The sequence below is a fragment of the Rhincodon typus genome, chromosome 14, assembly GCF_021869965.1.
Source record: "Rhincodon typus isolate 14 chromosome 14, sRhiTyp1.1, whole genome shotgun sequence".
In the NCBI taxonomy this organism is placed as follows: Eukaryota; Metazoa; Chordata; class Chondrichthyes; order Orectolobiformes; family Rhincodontidae; genus Rhincodon; species Rhincodon typus.
In genome coordinates this window covers 48401053-48426535 of record NC_063345.1, presented here as the reverse complement: position 1 = coordinate 48426535, position 25483 = coordinate 48401053, and the positions used below count along the sequence as shown (strand labels likewise).

At 39.8% G+C, this 25483-nt stretch overlaps 1 protein-coding gene across 2 annotated transcripts in view; it reads right to left on the bottom strand.

Moving 5' to 3' along the window:
- dacha (dachshund a) overlaps positions 1-25483 on the bottom strand; it is a 355808-nt gene that overhangs the window by 85557 nt on the left and 244768 nt on the right. For both annotated transcript variants that reach the window (XM_048605493.1, XM_048605494.1), the window contains exon 4: positions 8063-8235. In XM_048605493.1, the coding sequence (XP_048461450.1) occupies positions 8063-8235 (173 nt within the window). The remainder of the gene's footprint in view (positions 1-8062; positions 8236-25483) is intronic.

Below are 25483 nucleotides of genomic sequence, written 5' to 3'. Positions count from 1 at the left end.
CTGCTGTGTTCATCCAGCTCTACACCTTGTTATCTTGTATTTTTAAAATGTTTAGTCAAAGGAAACTGGAATTCCCCCAGAGCTGTCTGAGATCTAAGGGCTAACCATCTGCTCACAGCAGCATATTCCAGGAAATGTGGAAATTAATTTTGGGTCATGCAGCACTGAAAACAAATTCCAACTGTGTAATAACAAACATATCCCATATATGTTCATTGTCTGCTTCATTTATCACATATTGTTCAGTGAAGAAGTTTTTGCAGGCTTTGCACAGTCAACAAAGGAGGTGAGGTCATGTATTTCCATTATTGACCTTATTGACCCTTGCAGGTAATAATGCTGTGTTTAGCAGGCTGAGATGACTGGCTATTTGGCACAAATACTCTGAAAAGGTTTAAAATAAATTACATTCTTGAATAGTATTATTTTATTAACTGGCCAGTGAGCAGGTGCTAATCCCTGGCAGTCTCACATATGTACATATTTTGGAAGGGGGAGCACACTAAATTTTTAAGCATAACCCAAATAAGAATGTATAGACTTTGTTATTTAACAGGTTGCTTTAGCTAATTAAGGCTTTTACCTCTCTCTCTTTTAAATTTCTCCTCTTCACTCCAGCATAAGACCTTGCTTGTTCATGCACTATGGTGACTGCTTAGTACTTCAGAGTGACATTCTTATTTGTCCACCTACTTCACTTCCTAAAAATACTAAGTCGAATGGTCATGTTTCCAAAGTGGGTTGCAGCTATTTCTGAATCCAGATCCAAATCTATCCTGAGCTTAAAACAAAAGATTTACATTTATTTAATGACTTCTAATGTCTTCTACAAATGCCTTAAAATGCAATGACTTAGAAGCAAGCTTTTTCATTCACGTAAAACCATTGAACAACAGTGCAGTAATTGACCAAGAAGATTGGTTTATTGTGGTTATGATCTCAAACACTCAGCTCAGCCAACAAAGGAGGCAAAGCCTCAAACAGTCCAACTCTTGATTTTGGAGATTGTTGAAATTTTAATCTCAAATTCTGGCATCCAGTTCAAATCTAAATATTTTAAATGGTGGAAGTGCTGTCAATTGAGCCAGGATAACACCAATCTATACCTACAAGTACTTCAATGGTTTGCTGTTTAAGCCAGAGAGTAATTATTTCTTAGAGGCCAGGCATGGTTTAAACCCAGGTCCAGTGCTGAGCTGCCAATAGTAGGATTAAAAGAGGAAATGGTACCCAAAGATCTGTTCCTGATCACAGTCATCCCTGTCAGAATGAAACTCTACTGTGAACGGTTATTGTCAAATCGACTTATATGCGCTGAGGGTCATTCATGAGTAAAGTCTATTTGGACAAGGTAACATTTTAGCCAGGTGCCTTCAGAGTATGAAAGATTGAGAAAATTGCTAAGGAATTATAGGTTACAATCTCTTAAAAATCTATTCCTAACAGTATTGAAGTGGGACTCTGCATCAGGAAATACCCTTCCCACTGTCACAAGGTCTGATGTGGGCATGTTTGCATGTGATTTCACAATGTTCAGCACCATTCACCACTTCTCAGATACGGAAGACGTCTACACCCAAGCAAACGATGACTTGGACAATATCCAAGATTGGCAATAAATTTTGTACCACACAAATGCTGGACAATGACCATCTTCAACCACAGAGAATCTAACCAATACACCTTGACATTCAATAGCATTACCATCACCCAACCCCCATCAAATTCCCAGGGTTTATCATTGGCCTGAAAACTGAAATGGACTAGTCATCTAAGTACTGTGGCTATAAGAGCAGGTCAGAGATTCGGAGTTCTGCAGTGAGAATTACTCACCCTCTGACTACTTCAAACCTATCCTCAAACTGCAAAGTACAAGCCAGGAGAGTGATGGAATATTCCATTTGTGCCCGAAGGAGTGCAGCTCCAACTACTTTCAAGAAACTTAACACCATCATAGGGCAAAGCAGTCTACTTGACTGGCACCCCATCTAACATTTCAACATTCACTCCGTCCTCCACTGATGCACACTGACAACAGTGTGCAAACCCCTCTAATAGTATGTTCCAAACCCGCGAGCTCTGCCATCTAGAAGGTCAAGAGCAGCAGATACATGGGAATACTACCACCTGCAAGTTCCCCTCCAAGCTACACGCGATCCTGACTTGGCTGGGTCAAAATCCTGTAACTCCCTTCCCCACAGCATTGTGGGTGTCCCTACACCACATGGACTGCAGCACCACAAGAGAACAGCTGTCACCTCAAGGGCAAACATGGATGAGTAATGGTCTTGTCAGCCATGTCCACATCTTGTGAATGACTAAAAGTTAAATAAGGCCCTTGAGGAACATTTAGATATGAGACTAGGTAACTATTTTAATGCAATATTATTTATTTTAAAGCATGAGTAGTTTAGGAATTATGCTTAAGCATAGAACTAAACAAACCTATTATCAGTCAGTGAGCTAATGAGTCGACGTGTATTCTGTTACTCAAGCCCTACAAGCAGCGCCTCATTAGGTAGCTACTATCCTGTGGAAGCCTGTTTTAAATCTGATAAGTAACTGTATCATTTGCTAAATAAATCAACTGACTAATGGCATGACATTAAATCTAGCAATGAGAGTTTAATGGTGAAAGTAATCATACACGTACGAGCAATTGAAACTATCTTGCCATTCTGAAAGGAAACAATGTTGAATGTGTTTATCTCAAATCATTCTGGGCAGCCAGAAAAAAAGAATGTATGAACATTGTTTTGATTTATATTGTTTAGACATTGCTGATGGAATATTTGTAATTACATGGTGGATCACAATATTAGAATGTACTTCACACGGTCAATGATTTTTGGACTTTAGCAGCCATAAAATGGGCAGCACGGTGGCTCAGTGGTTAGTACTGCTGCCTCACAGCACCAGAGATTCCAGCCTCTGGTTGTGTGGAGTTTGCACATTCTCCCTGTGTCTGCGTGGGTTTCCTCCCACAGTCCAAAAATGTGCAGGTTAGGTGGATTGGCCATGCTAAATTGTCCCTAGTGTCCAGGGATGTGCAGGCTAGATGGATTAGCCATTGGAAATGTGGGTTACAGGGATAGGGTGAGCCTGGGACAGATGTTCTTTGGACGGTCAGTGTGGATGCAATGTGACAAATGGCCTTCTATCACACTGTAGGGATTCTATGATAAATGCCATTATTGCCCTACAAAAATGAAACCACGAGATAGATAATAGTCTGATTTATTTAACTTTCTGATGTGGAAGAGGAATGATCGGCTGAGAACGTTGGAAAACTGCCTACTATAAATGGAATAGAGCTTTATTGTCCAACAGAACAGGAAGACTAAGCTTTAATTTAACATCTCATCAGAAGGATATGATTGCCTGACTAAAGAAAATGGTATTCATTTCTCCCAGTAGGAATCCTCACAATGTAAAGGTTGCGGATCCAGTATTAGCACAGTCATGGGTAAAGGGCAGCTCACCACTAATTATGATTGTAGATAAAAAGGTCACTTACCATTGCAGAAAGTAGTGATTTTATTTTTGTGTCCAACTATGAAAACAACTAATGCCAGTTGTGACAAGTTTGTAAAGGTTAAGGTGATGGCATTATGATTTTTGCTTCTAGCAATGATGCTATACTCTAAAAGCTTGTGCCATTACTTCCTGTCTCTGCAGGAAATTTTCCAAACTGTAAAATGTTTTGAATGCTGTGATTTGATCTCCATGTTATATTCTCTCTGTACTCAAAGAAAAGGAACTATTTCCCATTTTTAAAAATTGAAAATTGTCAAATGCCAGGCAATTACTCAGTAAATGTTGTTCAATGATCGCCAACAATTACTCTTAATTTAATGGAGGTGTAAACCTATTGAAACTGTGCTAGAAGGGCAGAGTTGCATTTCCTAACTCTGCGAACCCAAACCAGCAGGAAGTGACCCAGAAAAGTTGGGATTTTTTTTTGGGATGGATGAGTCTTTCAGAGGGGAACCAGGCAATTCCAGAACTCGAGTGGAGACTGCTGGGTGGGAGAGGACTGGGTGGAAGGCCTGCCTTCATGCACTGGTGCTGTACATAACATATTTAAATGTTAATAAACCTCAATCCCCATGCCCCATTCATGCTGCTTCATACATAACCTTGCATACTCTCTATGCCCCTCAACGCCCCTTAACTTGTTATACCCTCCATTCCAACCTATACCCCTTACTGAACGCCATGACACCTTAAAACCCCTCCCAACCTATGCACCAATCCCCCGACCCTCTACCATATTAATTCACCCAAGCTACAATTAGTTGAAATAAAGCTCTGACTTTATATATTGCACTCTTCACTATATTTATAAAAAACTGACTACATTTAACTTTCTTCCACTTCATACTTTCTTATAGCAAAAGCATTTCATTCAAGTGTAAAACACTTTATAACAGCAAGCAACAAAGTGTGAAATTCCACTTCTAAAGAGTTTTCGATCAAACTGAAATTGCAGGCAGCCTACAACTAGAATGTTAATTGGGAAATCAGTCATGTTGCTCAAATGCAGGAATGCCCGAGGCTTATGTCAACTGACAAAATAGACTAGCAAGAGTATTTTTTTTTTTAAAAATACTCAAAAACATTTTTCCCCAAAAATTTAAAGGGCATGAGCTTAAAATGTTTTGACTCTTTTGATAGCTTTTTTCATGACCAGTCCTCTTGATGATCACTGCTCCAAATTAGTTTACACACATTTTCATGCTTACTTTTAACAATTCTGTTGGGCACTTGGCCTCCCTCAAAAGTGTCCCAGGACCATATACAAAGGAGTATCTTATCGCTCCAAAAAAAATGGTACCCTGAGCATCCAAACAACTTCAAAAATTTCAGAGGCGCTCCTATCAGGTGTAATCTGTGTCCCAGACACCCAAAGCACCAAGAGTAGAGGCTACAGCTACCTCAGCAAAATGTGCAGGTGCAAAGCACATCTTCCCTCTATCCCCATCACTACCAAAACTGCCGGGTACCTGATTCATGGTTGGGGCTTCCAATTTTTGGCCACATCTAATAATTTCACCCCAATGGTGAGTCTCTCCATCATGCAAAAGTTCAGGCCTATATATTTTCACAGTGTTTGCAATATAGTCAAAGACAAAATTCAATGCGCATGCATAATATCCGAACAATCCTTTTGAAGGGAAAAAGCTACTGTAGATTCTTAACCTATTTCTACCCACAAAACATATGAATAAGAGGTCAACTGCACAACTGTATTATTCTGTCTGTAAGAAAATTGCCTTTGCTCACAAATTGTAAGATGCAACAGCAAACATTGAAAGTTCAAACTCTGCTCAGATTGACATGAACAGTATGAGCTGCAGTGATTAGTGACTTTCAGCATTCTACAATTCAAGAACGAGCTTCAATTAGTTTGTAAATTTTGGCTTTTACTCTAAATGGGCAAATTACACTACAGCTTACTTATACAGATAAATTAGCATAGAAAAGTTGCTGGTTATTGCTTCAAAAATTCTAATCTAAAACTAAAATTAATTATCATCTTATCTCAGTAAAGTTGGGAAAAGATAGTGGCCCAACATTTACTGACGTGGGGCATCCTACATTGTTGCATTGTTTCCCTGAACCCTTCAGCTCAAAAATGTTTTATCTTGTACGCTGTTGAGAATACAACTTGAGGATAGCATGCTGAGGGTTACAGGACACTTGGGACATTGTTGAAAGATAAGGCCAGTAGTCTAGTGATTAATAAAAAATGGCAAAGGAGTGTCTATGAGATTGTGTGAACTCAGTGTCAAATTGGATCCAGAAACAGAGAAAAGATTTGGTTAATAGAGAGGAAAGAGCAACAAAGATAGTGAAAAGAGCAATTAAAACTTTGACCTTTAGAATCTCCAATGTCAAAGTTACTGCAGAAATGAATGAGCGTCCACACTTTCTTAGTTGTTCACTTTCTGGACCAGAGAGGCTGATTTGGAGTTATTAAGTTTAATCCAAAATTATAAGAATCATAGAATCCCCACAGTGTAGAAACGGGGTATTTGGCCCAACAAGTCCACACTGCCTCTCCAAACAGCATTCCACCCAGACCCATCCTCCTACCCTTTTCCTGTAACCCTACACTTCCCATAGCTAATCCACCTAAGTTCCACACCCCTGGACACTACGGGCAATTTAGCATGGCCAATCCACCTAACCCACACATCTTTACACTGTGGGAGGAAACTGGAGCACCGGTGGAAACCCACGCAGACACGGGGACAATGTGAAAACTCCACACAGTCAGCTGCCTGAGGGTGGAATGGAATGCGGGTCCCCGGCAGTGTGAGGCAACAGTGCTAACCACTGAGCCTTAAAAGGGTACCTATGCTGCCAGTTATAAGATTTACATTTCAGTGACAAGTTTAATGGACAAATAATGCATAAATGCAGAAACAGTATGAAACTCTCGGGAATTTCAACAGAAAGATGCCAATTTCACAATGTTAATGGCAGAGTGATGAAAATCATCCACTAACTTATGGCAATTCACAATTTACGGGGTTTATCCTCTTCATCTTTGTCTTTGGCTGATTTATGCACAAATAATTGCATTCATCAGTATTTTTCAGTAAATTCCAGCCCGCAAATTTTCTCTTAAGAAAAATGCCCATGCAATGCAGTAACTTCATTAAGAAAACAGTTTAAAATCTGAGGGGAACATATGCATTATGAAATGTATTATTTCTATTTTTATTTAAAAAATGTATCTGTGAACAATAGCTTGAAATTTAACATTTTCTCTCCTATGGGGACAGTCTATTCTGCACTTGCCCAAACTTGGGACCATTCTGAAGATTCATAGTACACAATTGGCCATTTATCCTGAAGCAACTTTATGCAAACATTTGCATATTGATTTTTCAGACAGTGTCTTCGGGGCTGAAATTAAGTTGAAGCAGCTGGAACATCCCAGTACTTATTAGGTACTGTTGTCCATTCATCACTTTGCTGCTCCAACTTCTTGGATCAGTGCAAAAATGCTAACTTCTTCATTACTGTAAGGAGGCACAGTAAGTCATGAGCAGGCATCCTACGTACTTACTTCCTCAGAATAGTAAAGGAGTGTGCTTGAAATGGAGAGAATAATTACTGACTGAAGTAAAGATGCCTAGGAAGATGTCCTTCTATTTCAAAACACACACATGGGTTGGGATACTTTTGTAATGGAAGAATTCCTTTAGGTTTTTCATCTTTTAAGAATGATAGTCAAGCTTTTAGACGACCTAGGGCACTGATACTTTCCTACTTTGTCACAGAATGGTTGGCATCCAAGAGGAGGAAATTGCAGAGCAAGGGTGCCCATACAACTCTCTGTGTACCTCCTTGTAAGTCAGTGACAGAATAGCAAGGACAGATGTGTTAGTACTCATTCCCAGTGAGGAGAGATAACTTGAATGTTGATAAGAACAAGATGTGGAGAAGTAAAAATTCCAAAGCAGGTTGTAGTGAAGTGGAATTGGCAATTGAAATAAAAAGAATAAAGATTTTTTAAAAGAAAGTTATCAGCCATTTGAAGGGTATCTAAGACTATCCATCCTAACTACCCACCACTCTTGCATGCATACCCAGCATTACTGAGGTTAAAATAAGGACTTAACATTTTAAAAATATAACTGTGTCAGGTGATATACTGTATTGATTCAATATAGATAAGGAAACTGAAATAGGAATGTTGATCTTGGCTTTAGGAAAGGCCCAACAGTTGTTTTTTATATATCAAGCTGTGTGTGTTCAGTTATTTGTACACTGACACAAAGTCAAGTTTACAGACTGAAAATTTCAGGTCAAAGTACTGTGCAATTGATTTGTGGTGCATTCTCTTATTTTGCAACTTAACCTTGTGCATTAAGGCTTTTCACTCCCATCATTCTCAATTAATAAGTCAGGCCACATCTGGATGTGGAATAGCTTTTGGAAAAATAAAACCATTCATCAGTTTTTTTTCAGTTATTGATTACAGGTAAAAACATAATCCTGATTACCAGCTATTTCTACACAGAGATAACATTGGTTTCAGTCTTACCTTAATAACAGAAGCTCCTGCTCGGGAAAGGGGACTGTGCATTTGGGCTGCCACTGCCATGTTAGCTATGGTGCTGAGGTGACTCATCTGGCTCATTGCCATGGTAACCGATGCAGGAGGTAGGCTGACAGGGATGAGGGGGTGGGGCATCATCATGAATGGCAACTCTAGTCCTTTTATATAGGGGAAAAAAAATTACATGCATTAATGTCTTTATATTCTGCTTGAATGTGATCTGTATTCATTTGCTATATTTTTTGTTACAATGAACCCTCATTATGTCTCCGATTGTGGTTATTATAATAAGTATATGTAAGAACTCTTGAGTATCTGACAACAATGTTAGTATAGATTTTAACATTCCACTGTTATAGCATAGTACCTATGGGTACTTCTTTTGTTTGGTTAACTTCTAACCAGCATCTCAATAATAAAGGATTCAACGATTTCTTAATACCTAACTACCCCTTTAGCAGATATTTAACTCACCCATGAGGCTGACATTAAAAATGTTTTTTGGTATAGCTTTAATCTTACTTATCTGATCCCTAATGAATAACAATTTTCTGCAAAGCTTTCACCAGAGAACGTGAGAACAAACGCAAGAGATCAGGCAACACTTCACTAATATTGAAGATGTAAAGAAATGTCAGCAGCAGAGTTTCACATAAATAACAGTTATGACTGCATGGGTAATGACCTGTCCTGTACCAGGGCTGGTATGAGCGATAACATTCTTGGGGAAGTAGTGGCATAGTAATAATATCACTAGTAATCTGGAACACCAGGTTAATGTTCTGGGAGCATGTTTTCAAATCTCAGCATGGCAGATGGTGAAATCTGAAATCCACGAAAGTCTGAGATTAAAAATTTAGTCTAATGGTAAAGGTAGTTTGTCAGAGTCCCAGAGGACCATAGGGCTTCTCTCTCATTAGAAAGACTTGACTGATGGTGGATTCAACCTGACAGTCACTGCGGTTCGGATAAGGGATGAGATTGAGAAAGTAGGATCTTCTCATGAAAACCTATCTGGTTAACTAATGCCTTTTTGAAAAGGAAATCCCCCCCACTTTTCCGGGGCTGGCCTACATGTAACTCCTGACCCACAGCAATGTGGTTGACTCTTAATTGCCCTATACAGTCAATAAATGCTGGCCATAATAAGGCCATCCACATCTTAACGAATGATTTTTGTTTTAAAAAGTGAAATTTAAAATGAAATTTTGGGATCTCCTCCTTAAGTATACATGCCTTTCTTTTAACTCTAGCATAATGCTGAGTTTAACTTTTTAATGTAAGTTACTTTGTACAACATAAGTTTAACATTGTAGTGGCTGCATTGTTTAAGAAAACCTTAAATTGTGGCCATTTAGGGGAATGTGTTTGTGCTGAGAACGGGGTAAATATCCTAACAACGTTGATAAATGTATTCTGTGGAAGCTGTTAATTACTCAATGGTTGCCATCTTTCTGACTTTTTCGCGCACATTTTCCAACATTTATAAAGACACTGTAAATATAGATTCTTTTAAGGCACGCTCATTATATTTAAAAGCTAACCAATGGCAGGTTACACTTACTTTGCACAACATTAAAAATTTAGAACTACATCTGATGGGTAATATGCATGCCATTATCAATGCTACTAAATAGGCCATTTCAAATGTGGGGCAGACAGTGATATGTACACTGAATTTTGAAACATAATTAGGTATACAAAGGAACACTTGGTGTAAGTTTCATTCACAGTTTTACATACAATCAGACCTTCTCCACTGTTGGGGGATTAGCTAATGCACGTGCACACTTGTGGAAATAATGGTCCTGGAGCTAGATATAAAAGTTTGAACCTCACCTTTGGCATCTATCATGGCTGGGTTCTGTTCACTTTAACCAGCAGTCACTAGTGATCAGAGGAAGCAGGCAATACCTCTGTTAAAGGGAACTTTGGAGCCTCAATAGTACTAGTTAGTTACTTTATCATCAGAGGCAACAATCAACAACCAGAAATTCAATAACTTCCTACTAGGAAATTATGCCAAGGCAATTAACAGGAACAAAGTTAGATAAATTGAAGTAATTTTGCTTATTTAGAATCTTTTAAAAATGTTTTACATTGCGACTAAATACTTCTAGCACCAGATTTGCAGATGTTCTTCTCACCAAGGGGTATTATTGATTTAAACTATTATCACTTCTAATCATAAATCTATTTATTACTCTATTCCAGTAGAACAAATCTTCAAAGCAATATTGCAGAATTTTGACTGGTCACATGACAGTTGAGCTCCACAAAGTTCCTTAGGCAAATTTGAGTATATCTTTCAACTCTTCATGTGTACACAGCATCATACGTGTTGTGCATACTCGACAGAAGTTCATTCTTCTTTTACTTGGAGCTGTGTGTCAAGAAAAATCAGCTTCTGTTGCTATAGAATAAACCAAGTATGTCACTCATGATGGCAGAATTGAAATGAGAGTGATAGCAGGGCATGTATTGTTTTGGGAGTGATAACCTTTATTCAAAAACATATCAGAATTCAACATAGGTCCTTTTGACGGAATAACATCTCGGTTTGCAAAAATTCTTGTAGTCTTGCTTTGCTTCCAATAGCTGGAACATCAATGTGCAAAAAACCGTAAGGTTAAAATGGTCAATTCATGAATGGATAAGTAACCTATACATTTTAACTGGCTTCCCACCATGTTTGCACCTCTACATTGGAATTCAAATCAATACACTATCTTTTATCTGACATTGGTTTACATCTTAATTTTTGTATCGTATGTATGAAATAAAATTATGTACAGGTTTTCTTTTATATATGCAGATATGAATACAGGCACAATCCTCTTTTTCCCCCAAGTGCGGGAGTATGTTAGGTGGCAAATAACATGGCACCACTCTCCGTGAAATGCTCACTGGACCACTTACCAACCAGATTGTTAGAGCTGACGGGCATGTGAGGCAATTATCTCACCCTATCACAGGGCTAGAAGTAAACCCAGAAGCTTCCAGCTTCTCTTTGAAGTTTGACCAGCCTACTCCTCAGGATCCAGTGGTGGAAAGGTGTTTGTCTTCTTTCTTCTTACCATGGAGGGTGGTCGCAGAGCAGGAGGGGTTAGGTGGTTGGAGGAAAGGTTGGAGCATTTGTTCCTACAGGCTGACCACTGACCATCCTCACCCCATCACCTTGTTTTCCTACTGTCCACAAAGTGTCAGCAGGCAAGTTGTCTTGGTTTCCCAATTGGGAAATTATTAGCAAGTCAAGTGTGCTATGGACCTCCTCACCCACCACATAATTGCCAAGGTGATGAGAAAGAGCTGAGCTTCTCTCCAGGGCAAAGTCACTCAATTATCTGCCCTTTTCACCATGTCTCTCCCCACCGCCTGGGAGGGGGGAGAATTGCACTGTGTGTATATACGTAGCAAGCATTTCTGACAAAGTACACTCCCAGCTAAAACATATTCCATGTGCAATGTTATACTTTGTATAAATCCACTGGGTACTGAAACGGCATTGTACATAAACAATTGATTTCTGGTGTCAAGCTTAATTATTGAAAATGTTGACTTTTTATAGCTTGGTAAGTTAGAGCCTATTTCAAAATAGAGAATTTTTAAAAAAATTCTGACTCCCATTTTCAAATAATTGGAGCTTAAATGGAGGCCTGGATTCTGAAATACAGTAATCCGAACAACACCACTGCGCAGAATGGAGCCTCCAGTCATGGTTCCATCCCTAATGACAAGGACATGGTTGTTCAGCTAGTGGAAGCAGGAACCCACTGGTGTACTCTCATTACTGAGACGCCTGAACAATTGAAATTTCTCAACCACTTCCTGCTACCCCTGGAGAGGGAGCTGCAGGCCATACAAATCTTCCTTCCCCAAAGCTGGTAGATCAAGAATCGAGAGATGATCTCTCGGAGGTCCATTAGAATTCAATTCTTGCTTCGAGGCCTACACGTAACCCAGAACCATGCCTAGACCCTCACAAACATCCCTTGGCATTCATTTAAGTGGCACCAGCTTTTTTTTTTGCAGGGTCATTATAGCAATCAAGGTCAACATGTAGTTAGAGAAATGAATAACCCATAGGAAAGCTCAGGATATAAGTATTCATGAGTCAGTTGGAGACATTATCCAGTGGGGTACTGGGAGTAGCCTAAAATCTCCAAGTGTTATTAGACAGTAGGTAGAGAAAGCGTGCACTGAATTATTCACCAATCAAAAACAGCAATGGCATTGTGAACAAGGCCCAAATCTAATAGATCCAGATTCCATCTCAAATTCTGCTGGCTCCCATTCTGACCACACCAGAACCCCATGCCAAGATTGGAAACTCTGTATATGGGACAAGACCAGGCCAGTAACCCTGGAAATTGATCCGAGGAGGAGGGCTTATTCAGGTGTCAATTCAACTGTATGTAATGGTATTAACAGGTGTACATAAAACAGATGACATGTGAACACTTAGTCAACAGAGTTCAATCCATCTCTCTCAACCATTTAATTATGAATGATTATCAGCTCTGTCGTCTTAGCGTTCAGTTTCAGCAGTAATTATGAGCTCATCCATGAATAACTTTGCAAATGGAAGGTCATTTGAGACAAATATTAAGGGAAAAACTTGAAATATAACACCATCATTGCCAAATCAGTAGTTGCAGCTGTCCAGGGAAACATGTTCAGATATATAACTTTGCATATCTCCATTCTTTTTAGCTATTAAATTTGTTCTGTGCGAGAAGCATTTTTTTTTTTGCAAGCCTGCATTAATCTCTTGTGGAATTCATGGGCAGAACCTTTGTCCTCTCTTTATTTAGTAAAATTTATTTCAGTCCATTCCCTGATCAACTATAATTGTGATCCTTCCAGCAAAAGCACAGTGAAAGTAACTACTGATGCGATACAAACCGACTTTCTGCATATCTTCGTTTGGTGCTTGATCAATAGTAGTACTTAAGTAGCATTTAAGTAACTCCTGGTGTTTGAGAATGTAGCTATCAATTGTAGCAGAAGCAGGCAAATTCGACCCCCTTTCCCACAACAGTACCACTATATACATATAGATGTCACACATGGATATTTGGCACATATAAATTACAATGTTAAATTGCACTTGCATGTAAATGATTTCCATATAATTAGAATGTTTACAAATAGGCATCAAATAGTGGTTTAATGTACCAGATTGTACTGATGATGTGATGAGTTGTTTGGAGTTCTCAAGAAGACCCATGGGTGTTAAACTAATTGCTGCAAAGAATGAGGATCCCTGTGTTCATGACTGGCTATAAATCCTCCCATCCCTGCAGGCCAAGGAATTCCTCGTGAGTTTGATATTGTTATTCTTGCTGAAGGGTTAGATACAGAGAGTATTTTCTGATTGGCAGTAATGCTTAACATATGACATGAACTGAGCACCATAATGTCACTCTAATATTATGATATGGCCAAAATATGTAACCAATTTAGACATTCTGCTGTAAGGTGCAGGAAAATTACAAATTAAATTAATTTGGTTTCTGTTCCAATTTCTCTCCCAACATTTCCACTTCTGAAAGTTTTTCAGGATATGATTTGTGAAATGTGTTACTAAGAAGTACTTCAGTATCAAGTGATCATACTTCCCTGCCACATTCTGATGGCTTTCTGAAATTTGAAGTTTTTTTGCACCCTTTAACCCATTTTCAGTTATTTTCTATGCAGATGAATAATTTTGGCATTCTTCCAAAGCTACCATTCACACAAAAATTGCACATGCACACACGTACATCATTACATCTTAGTGGTCTGAGCAGGTGAGTTTCTGCAAGATTGTATAATCTGACAGTGTGGCATGACTGACTATGTGTTTTGACCTTGTGGTAGTGGGTGACTGTACTTTTTCCTTACCCCACAAAGATTTACTTTTACCTCAAGTAAGTGAACTATTGGATCATAAATTAAACACCATCTGAGATAACTTGACACCTCACTGAGCAATTGAATTCATGAGTACCAGTTAAAAATGTATGGATATGAAACAGAGTCCATAAGATGATACATTAAATGAAACTGTGCTTTGTTAAGATTAGCTGTGGCTATCATATCATCCACTAGTGGTGTTACATTTTAACAGTAATGACTTTAATACTTGCTGTTCAAATTGGCAACATGAGATCTATAAGAAGTATACTTCAAATTAGTTTAATCATGCGCCTGAATTTTCAGTTAGCTTTTATTCAATTTATTTGCAACATGAGATTTCAGGGTCTCAAATGATTATTTAAAGTGATAGTTCAATGTTTGACAAAATTATACCTTGGATAAGATTTTGCACTGACGTTATTGGTGCTTACCTACTAAAATGTTTCAAAATCTGTCATAGAATTAAAAAAGGTACTTGGGAAGCTGATTCTGTGCGTACTTCAGATGCACTTTTGAAAAAACAAAGCTATGCTTTTTTAACGCTAAGATGAGCATATGGGTCTGCTTTAGTAATGTATTGCTGGTAATCTATTAGTGTTCACGTAACACCACCAATACATGATCTGTCGATCACTTTAGACTAAATTTACTAATATCTTCTTCATTACATTTGTGTTTCTCCTTTGAGACATTTTCAACAACTACCATTGTTGGCTTTATTCAATGGCTTGTGAACTGCAAGTTTTCTGAATTAACCTAAGTCATTTAACAGGATACTGTCATTATTTGGCATAGACCACTGTCTTGGAACCATGCAATAGGGGTAGCAATATGCTCTGCTCTTCAATAACACACAGCACTTGCACCATGCCCTCTATCTAGACAATCGCAGAAGGACAGTGGCTTTTATTAGCTTCCTAAAAGGTTAAGCGAAGGATTCTTAATCATATTTAGTGTCAATTTTATCCATTCTCCAAATAATTTAGAATGAGAAAATATTTAATGGTTAATAATAAAAAACATCTACAAGAACTCTGATCTCAGTGAAATATTTTAAATGACTTTATTACATAACGAATATTGGATAAAGTACATAACAATATCTAGTTTAATTCTTCCTATTATTCAAATTCTTTATAATAGTCTAGATTTATAAATATACAGGATAAATGTGCTGTACAAAGTAATACAATTTGTAAGATGCACCAATGCAAATTTGATTTCTTTTGCAGTCTTCCTATTATTTAAGTATTGTTAGAGTAATATATCCATTCAGTTGTTTAAACTGAATGTACTGGTGATGCTCAGTGGAGTAGTCGTGTTGGAAATTAATATTTTTATTGCATACTGGTGTGTCGTATTTAAAATGAGAACACATTAAATTGGTAATAGAGAAATCTTAAAATCAATGTGCATGAGATTGCTCATTATGCAGATAGAGATCTGTGGGTAAACAAGCAGGTGGTGTTTTTCATTACAGATTTGAAGACTGATTATTTTTGATGATAATATGAATTAAATTTCTTCTCTGTAGAGTTCTGACTATTACATAAGGGAACATTCTTAATAGATAGAGAATGCCGACAGCAACACTAATGGCTTTGGTAAATACCTGAGGCAAATGTGCTGTCACCTTGACATCCATAATTCACCGGATGCTTGCAGAGAGATATTTGTAGTGGTGTATTAATTATAACCTTCTGACCTTAAAGAAACAATGGGGTGTCCTTCATTGTGAGTTAACACTTAGACTAAATTTGAAACAAAGTCAAATTTATGATAGACTGGGACTATAGCGTAATCATCAATTGTATCAGTGTTTCTCTTGGGGTTTTCACCCTGACGTATACAAAAAGTTTAATCAAGTACATCAGGTTGAATAAGGTAAATAAGGAGAGAAACTCATCATAGCAGGTAAATTTAGTGGTAATGTCAGTTGTTTTTCCACACAAAGTATGATTAATTCTTGAAAAGGACTTCCAGGTAGAACAGTGGAAGCAAAATCATTTAGAAACTATTCAATGTTTCAGAGATGGAAATGTCAGACTTTCTGGATGGGAATAATCCAGGTTGGTTGGATTCATCTCCTGCCCATATCTACCTTGTCACCTTTGGTGGTGTTAAAGTCCTGAAATTTTGCAAGTTGTACCTACTCTGATTCAATTAAACCAGCATTTTGTTCTCTATATTGGGAAGCCACTAATGTAAAACACTCTCTGATTAAAAAATATGTTCCTCAGAGTACTGTATTATTAACATACTAGACTTTGTTCCCTTGATAAGGCCAACGATCATTTATTGTGAAAGAAAAGAATCTCAATTTAAAACCTAAATATTGAGATCACCGCTTCTAAGTCAGTCTAGATACGAAAGGTGCTTACCAATGTTATGGCCAGCCACAAGTTCAATAAAAATTCTTTTATGTTAAGAGACACTTTCATTCAAGTTGAAATAAAAACAAAATGTGATTTACACCATGACAAAAAGAACAGTTCAGTCATTCTTTAACATGACTGAATTGTAGCACACAGGTCCAATCATTTTGTGGAGTTTTCTGTATGTAAAATGAATTGCTATGAAATGCACCTTCATTGTGCACGGTCATTAAAGTTTGATCAAACTTGAGACTTAAAGCTCAGAGAGGTTTATAAGTGCACTAAAATCAAGTGGCATGAGATCGCCTTCCTGAGACTTATTCTCAGAGGTTGCGTTTGCACTTACAGCAAAATAACTTCATGCTTCATTTGTGTCTTTTCCTAGGAAAAGAAAATTGGAAGCAAAAGACTTGACCACAGTTGATGCTGCCCTCAAACATTTTTTAAAATGCTTTGAACCTTCACAGCAGGCCAATGTAGAAACTGGAAAACAATTTTTAACATTTCTTTTACTTATGGGTAAGTGCTTGTCAAAGATTTTTGCTATATGAAAATGTCAAACTAGTAATACGTTTTAATAACTGACCTATATGTTAACTAGCTTGCTATCACCAACACTACAACGTTTGTGGAATAGAATATCAGGCTTATTATCACCCGACTCTTAAAGAAAACTTATTGCAAAACAAGTCAAAAGTAGCTCAACAAAATGTATGAGGAACCTGCTTTTTTAATTCAGTATCTACTAATTAAAACATGATTCTCAGGCCCCCAAGGATTCCCTAAATCCTCAGGGTAACCCAATGCAAATTCACTAACATGGCAGCATGCTTTCAACAGCTAGTCCACACAGGGTTTAGGGATGCTTCTATCTGTAAATACTTTCAAAATAATATCCAAAACAGGTATTTTTGCGCAAAAAGTCAGGGTATTTAGAACAGTTGACTGTTCTCTGCGTGAGAATCTCACCTACAGTTTAGTTTCTCACAGTCGTAACTGATGCTTGACAGCTAGACACTTGCCTTGACACTAGTTAGGGGAGGCAAGTGGGTGTTGGTCCTAGTTACCAATGTAATCAGTGCCTGGTGTACCAATACCAAAGGTTCAGGATCTGTTCACAACAGTCTTCTTATCCCTGCGGATTTATGGTTTATTACTTTCCATTTTCCAGCTAAATTGGATGACAAGATTGTGCCAAGCAGGATAATTAAGGAGGAGAGATAGCAAGAGCTGCAGAGATAACAAGATGTGGAGCTGGAGGAACACAGCAGGCCAGGCAGCATCAGGGGAGCAGGAAAGCTGACGTTTCGGGTCGGGACCCTTCAAAAAAAGCCAGGAGGAGTTGGGATCAGTGGGATTTTGTAATGTCTGTGCATTGTACACTACACGCTTTGTGAGAAATGTGCAAGGATTGAAATACAAAGGAGTGGAGGTGTCTCCCATTAGGCATGAGAAGTCAGGTGTGACCTAAGACAGTTCTGATTCAGAACACCAGATGATGGCCCTGCAGCACACTGTGAGCACGTTTCTATGCTGTATGACTCCATGACTTTATGTTGGCACCAGCACGATTGCAATGAGGTAAATCAGGAATGGGAAATGTGAAGAGAAATTTTACAATAGTGCTTAATCCCATTCTTCTCAATTGCATTCCAGAGGATGAGGAGCTTTGCACATTGCAAACAAAGCAGAAAGATTTATTTGGAAATAACAGGCTCACATCTTTGCCTCTGTGTGGGGGAGGGGGATGGGAGAAGAGTGGAAAATGTCTTCATTAATGCATGGAGTATTTTCTGCCTCCAATATCATAACTGAACCTTCCCAAATCAGGTACAACATCAGGCATAATTGAGTTTGATTCAATGTGCCTCAAGTCCAGCAGGATAATAGCAAGAAAGACAGGGAATAGGACAGTGGGTCCTTCTATTGCCTCATTGCCCTGGCCTGCTTCCTATCCTATCAACACAGCAAGGCCTGCTGCTAGTTATTGGCTCCCCCAGGTAAGGAGTGGGGATGTAGCCCCTTAACTGAAACTTTTCCATGCACCCCACTATACTAACTTCCAGGACTATCTGGTGAAGATGGTATCGACCCAACACTACCAATGAGTGCACAAGAGGCAGTCTAGAAAAGGCTTCTCATCCCTTTAGTTTAGCTCTAACAGGTCACAGATTTGGATTTCAGTCTAAGTCGAGGTGAACCAAGAAAGCTAACCCACCTGAACCTTTGAGATCTGCAGGTGCGACCAGCAGGAAATCTAAAATATCACTTTTGGATCTGGGGACTACGCATTCCCACATCCAGGTGAAACTGCCAGGGAAGAATGAGGTAAAGAAGAGATCACTTACTCCGCAGCATGAGGTAGCCTCCTAGTAGCAATTGGCTCTGCCAGTCTGGATCAGATCAGGGCTGGTACCAGAATCTTGTTAAGGTGATCACTGGAAGGGGCCCAGAAACCCCTACCCCTTCACCGTGGAGCCACACCTAGGTCATAGAGCCAGAGCTGCAGCGTCAAGCCACTACAGGGCCCTTCTCACTGATCTCTTTGCAGCGATGGCTGCAAATCATTTTAAACAATTTTTGTATTCTTCATCTTCAGGCACCCTTGAAGTTCTGTTGCTGCAGCGTCCATCTCTCCTGTTACCAGCACAACTCGGTGTGCCCTCACTTTGTGCCAGCTGGGTACTGGGTCAACCCAAGTCCTGAATTAGATGGCACTCCCAGGTGGCCTCTAAAATTGGCCACCTCCAGAGGGATTGTTTGGACAGGGGAACAGGCGTCAACAGCAGGGTTGGAGTTCACATTTGGTCCTGATTGTGGCATATGATTTAAATTGATTGTCATTGGTCATGCCTCTTCAACTGAAAGTAGGAACAGTAGGGCATTCGGTCCCTTGAGCCTGCTGTACCATTCAGTATGATCATCCAAGTTAGCACCCTGTTCCTGCTTTCCCTCCCATATCCTTTGACCTCTTCAGCCCCAAAAGTTATATTTATTTCCTTCTTGAAGAAGTTCAATGTTTTGGCCTTAACCTCTTTCTGTAGCAGAGAATTCCACAGGCTCATCACTCTCTGGGTGAAGCAATTTCTTCCTTGTCTCAGTCCTAAATGGCCTACCTGTTATCCTTAGACTGCGACCCCTGGTTCTGGAATTCCCAGGTTTGGGAGCATCCTTCCTGAATTTCCAGTCCTGTTAGAATTTTATAGGTTGCTTTGAAATCCCACACCACCCACCCCATGCCATTCTTCCAAACAACAACAAATATAGTCCTAACTGATCCAGTCTCTCTTCATACATCAGACTTGGCACCCCAGGAATCAGTGTGTTAGTCTGATAAAGATCCTTTGCCACCTGCAGAAGTCACCCCGGTCCCAACATTATGGTGGTACCAGAAGGGTGAACAAAAGTCCTGTCCTGCCAGAACATCACTGCCACGAGGCAAATCCATACCATATTGCCAACAGTTTTGTATTACAAGTTAACGCTCTTGTAAACTGTGAATCTAAACCTTTTTTTGAATTCTTACCTTCTTCCCCAAGAAGCTATTTTTATCTCATTGTTTGAACGCATAGTGGAACTTTACTGATCTGTTTGGCTTTTACCACTCCCAAGTGATATAGGTGCTCTGTGAACCATTGGTATGTTATGGTTGCTGTACAGTGAAAAAGAGATTATCAAATCACAGTAATGCCACTTGAAGTCGTGGGTGTTTAATGCAAGTTGAAGGCTAGTATCTCTAGAATGAGCTTAACTGTAGCTCAATAGTTGCATCACAATCTTTCTACCAATAGTAATAATTAATGTTCCAGTCTGCTTTATGCTGATATAAGGGATTCAAGCTGATGAAAGCATTCAGCTGTACCTCATGTTTTAATCAACTTTCTGACAGCCTTTCCTGCATAAAGTACACTAGAGTGGTCATTATAACCATATTTAACCATCGGTCAAGTGTGGGAAGATATTATGATAATACTCAACATTTGAAAGATTAATATCAAGAAATGAATATTTAAATCCATACCTATGTTCCCAAACATTTAATCTTGTGAATCTAATCGTAAGCTGTCCTACTATTTTTGCTGAAGGACAGTGTAACTTGGTAAAGAGTAGTGATGGTGCCCTGATACTGGATTCAAGAACAGGCAGTCTTAAACAGCACATTATTTTTCTTATTTTTGAGTAAGACAGATATGATTTGTAAACCTATTGATAAAAGCTGGGCAAAACAGCAAAAATGAAGATCTGCGCAGATTAGCATACGGTCCATTTGCAACTGCAGATTCTTGTTTGATTTGAAGGATACTTTTGCTGCTCTTTTCCATTAATCAAACTATTGCTGCTCCCTCACCAACCACACCACCCCACACCCACCCTCCCTCCCCACCATCCCATCCCTCCCCCCCCCGGATACTCTCGAGTTCTCAAGTACATTCACAATGCTTGCTGCTTAATGTGGTGGGCTTCCTCCAGCAAAGCCAATGCAGTGCTCTTGCCTGATCTCCAATCTGTCATCAAGACCCGTGATGCAAGCAGTAACTCCTGCCTGTAAGTCTCTTTAGTATATCGTGAAAGGATGGAGGCAGGCTGGGGCTTTATCTACTGAAAAGGAGGGCTGAGTGGTGATTTAATTGAGGTCTTTAGAATTAGTTAAGGTTTTAGTCTTACAGGGAAAAGATAAGAAAGTGGCGTTGAGGATTATCAGTTAAGCAACGATCTCATTGGTTGAGCAGACTCGATAAGCTGAATGGCCTAATGATTGAGTGGATAAAAAGAATGCTTTCCCTATGGGGAATTGAATAACTTAGAGGGTAGATTTGTTTTTATTCAGTCAGGGAACTTGAGTGTTGCTCGGCCTTGGTTGCCCCGGAGAAGGTGGTGGTGAGCTACGTTCTTGAACTGCTGTAGATTGGCCCATAATGCCCTTTGGATTTTTGATCCAGCGACAGCGAAAGAACGGCAAGATTTGCAAGTCAGGATGGTAAGTAAGTGGCTTGGAGGGGAACTTGAAGGTGGTTGTGTTCGCACATATCTGCTGCTTTTGTCCTTCTAGATGAACGTGGTCATGGGTTTGGAAGGTGCAGTCTTTGGTGAATTGGTACAGTACATCTTGTAGATAGTATACACTACTGCTACCGAGTGTTGGTGGTGCTAATTAAGCAGGCTGCTTTGTCCTAAATGGTGTCAACCGTCTTGAACACTGCAGCTGTTTTCATCCAGACAAATGGGGAGCATTCTATCGCACTCCTGACTTGTGCCTTGTAGATGGTAGACAGGCTTTGGGGAGTAATTTTCAGGCCCAAGTCTGAAAATTGTCTAGATCTTGTTGCATTTAAACATGGCCTGCTTCAGTGTCTGTGGAGTCATAAATAGTGCTGAACATTGTGCAATCATTGGCAAAAACCCCCACTGACCTTATGATGGAGGGAAGGTCATCGATGAAGTAGCTGAAGATAGTTAGCTTCGGACACTACCCTGAAGGACTCGGGCAGAGATGTCCTGGAGCTGAGATGGCTGACCTCCAACCAGCACATCCATCTTCCTGTGTGTCAGGATTGACTCTAACGAGACAGTTTGCACCCTGATACCCGTTGATATGTTTTGCCTGGATACCCTTGACATCAACCTCGGTCAAATGAGGCCTTGATGTCAAGGGCTGTCACTCTCACCTCACCTCTGCGATTCACTCTTTTGTCCATGTTTGAGCCAAGACTATAATGAGGTCAGGAGCTCAGATGTAAGTTTTGATTTTACAAAGTTGATGAAAGACATTGATGTGGATGGCAACACTAAATGTCTGATACAAAATAACAGACAGCTGGTCTCCACATGCGATGAGTCTGGGTGGGGAGAGGCGCCCATTGTTATTTAATATAGGTATGAATCCTACTTCTTCTATGGCAGTCCCTTAGGGTGGAGGGCGACTTACTTCCATTTGGGTCGGGGTGCGGGTGTGGAATGGGTTCTGCGACGGCCAAATACTCCAATCTTGGAATTGTAGTCTCTGCCCCAGATGAGAGGGGGCAGGTAGGAGAAACACTCTTCTGACCGCTTGCGATTGACCTGCTCAAGGTGCTTGGCACCTTTTCAGATTGTTCTCTTCAAGGTTGTGTTGTCTCGGCCAAGCTATTCCCACATATTGGTGGGCATGTTGCATTTGTTCACGGAGGTTTTCAGGGTGTTCTTGTAGTGTTTCCTCTGCCCTCCTAGTGATCAACTTACCATTGTGGAGTGGAGCATTTGTTTTGGGAATCTTTTGTCCTCTGTGATAGTTACAAGAATTACAAGGCTATTGAGATATTCAGTTTATAATGAAGAAACTAGGGCCAGATCTTTTATCTTGACAGACTAATGATGTTTGCTGTTACCTACTGATAAATGATATAGCAACTTCCCAGCAAGAAGCAGATGAGCAGTTAAATGCTAGTACCTAGAGATATCTGTCCATGGTGCCAATAGCTTCATGGATGCAGTATTCCCCGATCTGCCTCACTACTGGCATATGCTGAATGCTGTAAAATTGCATCCATATAGTGGATATGAGCTAAAACCACCAAAATATTTATAATTAGTAATTAGCAGAAAAAGTATCCTTTCCTTTAAACAGTATGATAGTGTTAATGACTGCCCTTCCAACGTTTGAAATGGAAGTTAATGATTACAAAAGTGGAGTTGCATTCTTTCCAGTCATGCATTGCTTTCGGAGACTATAAAATATGTTTTTTTAATCCTTTTTGTTTGCCTCTTTTTTTATCCTCCCTCTCTAAATCTAATCATTCTCTCCCTCTCTTTTGTGTTTCTGCACCTGACGTCTCATTGAGTTCACAAGCTTTAATTCACATTCCAGTTCTTCCATTGCTTATTTCCAAATCCTTAAATCTGACTGGTTAAAATAGCACCCTTCTGGTGGCCCTATTCATTCAAATTCTGATGCCCTACTTCCCTCTTTGCAAAATTAACACTTAAAGCTGCCAGCAATAGTTTCAGCAAATATGTTTTAGGATGAAGGATACGGCAGCAAGACTAACAAAAGGCAGATACCGTTAGAAACTCTGCTGCAGTCAAATCTGATCCAAGTTCGATACTCTACTCTGGAAAGTTAAGAAAGTAATGTCCATGATTTTCCACATCAGTGTTCACCAATTTGTAGTGTTCCATTGAGTTAAAAATGAACAGACAGACAAATCATTTTGTAAAATATCATGTAGAATGTACAGCCATAACCCTTTAAGTAAACCTTCATTATTGTTTAATGTTTCCTAATAAGTTTCAAAATTGGTCAACTTTACACAGTTTCTGAAAACCAGCAACCAAGTAAAATCTAACAAAGTAATATAGATGTAATTTACTAATTTAACTGATATGATCTTGAGTTAGTTCAAAGAAGTATGCAATGCAGAACTAAACTATTTAGAAGATGGTGGGCATGAAACAGATTGGTGTGGTATCCCAACATTACATTGGGTTACCTTGTTTCTTTTGGCTACTGACTGTGTGGCTCATGTGGAATTCCTCAATGATATGGGCATATGTAGCCGCTTCCCTCCAGTAAACTTGCTGAGTTGGTATTATTCTGATGCCACACAGTCCAATGAGCTATTGTGATGCCAGGGTGCCAAATTTGGCCACTACAGATCCTGGCAATGCGTGCATTATGTAGTCCTGAAAAGAGAAAAATATAAAGGGCCAGGCACCCTGCTTGCCATTATGTTAAACTTGAGAAAGTTTTTGTTAATTAGAAACTGTCTGTATTATTCAGTGAGTTTTGTTGCATTCTCACAGGAATATCAGAAGATTACAAGATGATGAGAGGCATAGATAGAGCAGATAGTCAGAGACTTTTTCCCAGGGCGGAAATGACTATTACGAGGGGGCATAATTTTAAGGTGATTGGAAGAAAGAATACGGGAGATGTCAGAGGTAGGTTCTTCACACAGAGAGTGGTGGGCGTGTGGAATGCGCTGCCGGCAGTGGTAGTGGAGTCAGATACTTTAGAGACTTCTAAGCGACTCTTGGATAGACACATGGAGGATAGTGAAATGTAGGGTATGCAGGGTAGATTGATCTTAGTAGGATAATAGGTCGGCACAACATCGTGGGCCGAAGGGCCTGTACTGTGCTGTACTGTTCTATGTTCTAAGATTTGTCTACACAAAGACTGCAACAGGTAGCAGTGCCAGCATCTATGCCCGCCTCTTGCCAGGAGAAAGAAGAAGAGTCTGTGGAGAGAGAAAGCTCAGCGTTCTGCCCCTCTGTCAACTTAGAGCCAAACTCCTGCAGCCGTGACAGTGGTCAGCCCTGACAAGCCGACAGGCGCACCCAACATCTCAACGAAGAATGACCACACTGCCATCCGGTTTGCTGAGGTCATCATCCGAGTCCTCTGCAGCATGACTTGCCTGGCCACCTCACCTTTTGGGTGAGGTACAAAATTAATGCTTTTACCTCCCAGCCTGGCCGCAGGCCATTCATGCCCAGTGACTCTCCGTGTGCTGATCCCAAGTCTCCAGGGCATCTGCAACGGTGGTAACTCAGCTCGTGGCTCCAAGTGTTAGATCACTGTGCTGTCACGAGGTGCTCTTTCCTCGTCCTGGGACTCCTGTGATTGGGCAGGCAGCAGCTCCTGGGTGTCTGAAACTCAGCTTGGTCTGAGGGAAGAGGGCTGGGGTGGGAAACACAACAACCATCTTCACAGCGTCATGATAGTTTGCCCTTCATGACAGGCAGCAGGATGAGGGCAACCCAGAATACATGAGGGAACATAAAAACTGGAATATAATATCATCATCATCATCATCATCCTCTTCCTCCTCCATGTGCTCAGGCATGCTAAATGCATTCAGCTTGTGACATTAAAAAAAAAACCCTACGCTTCCAATGAATGCAGCACGCATCAGGTAAGTATGTCAAATTCTCCCAATTCCATATATTTCTATGGTGAGCATCTGGGTGAGATACCGGTATAGTGTCGTTTCTGGAGAAGTTAATCTCAGATAGCAACTTCCGAATTTCCCCGTTTAGCAATGCAGTCACAGTTAGTTGATGTATGATTTCCACATAAATAACGGTAAGTGCTGTTAGCTTTACACTAAATCTACCACAAAGCCAGGCCCAATGATTCAGCATGGTATTC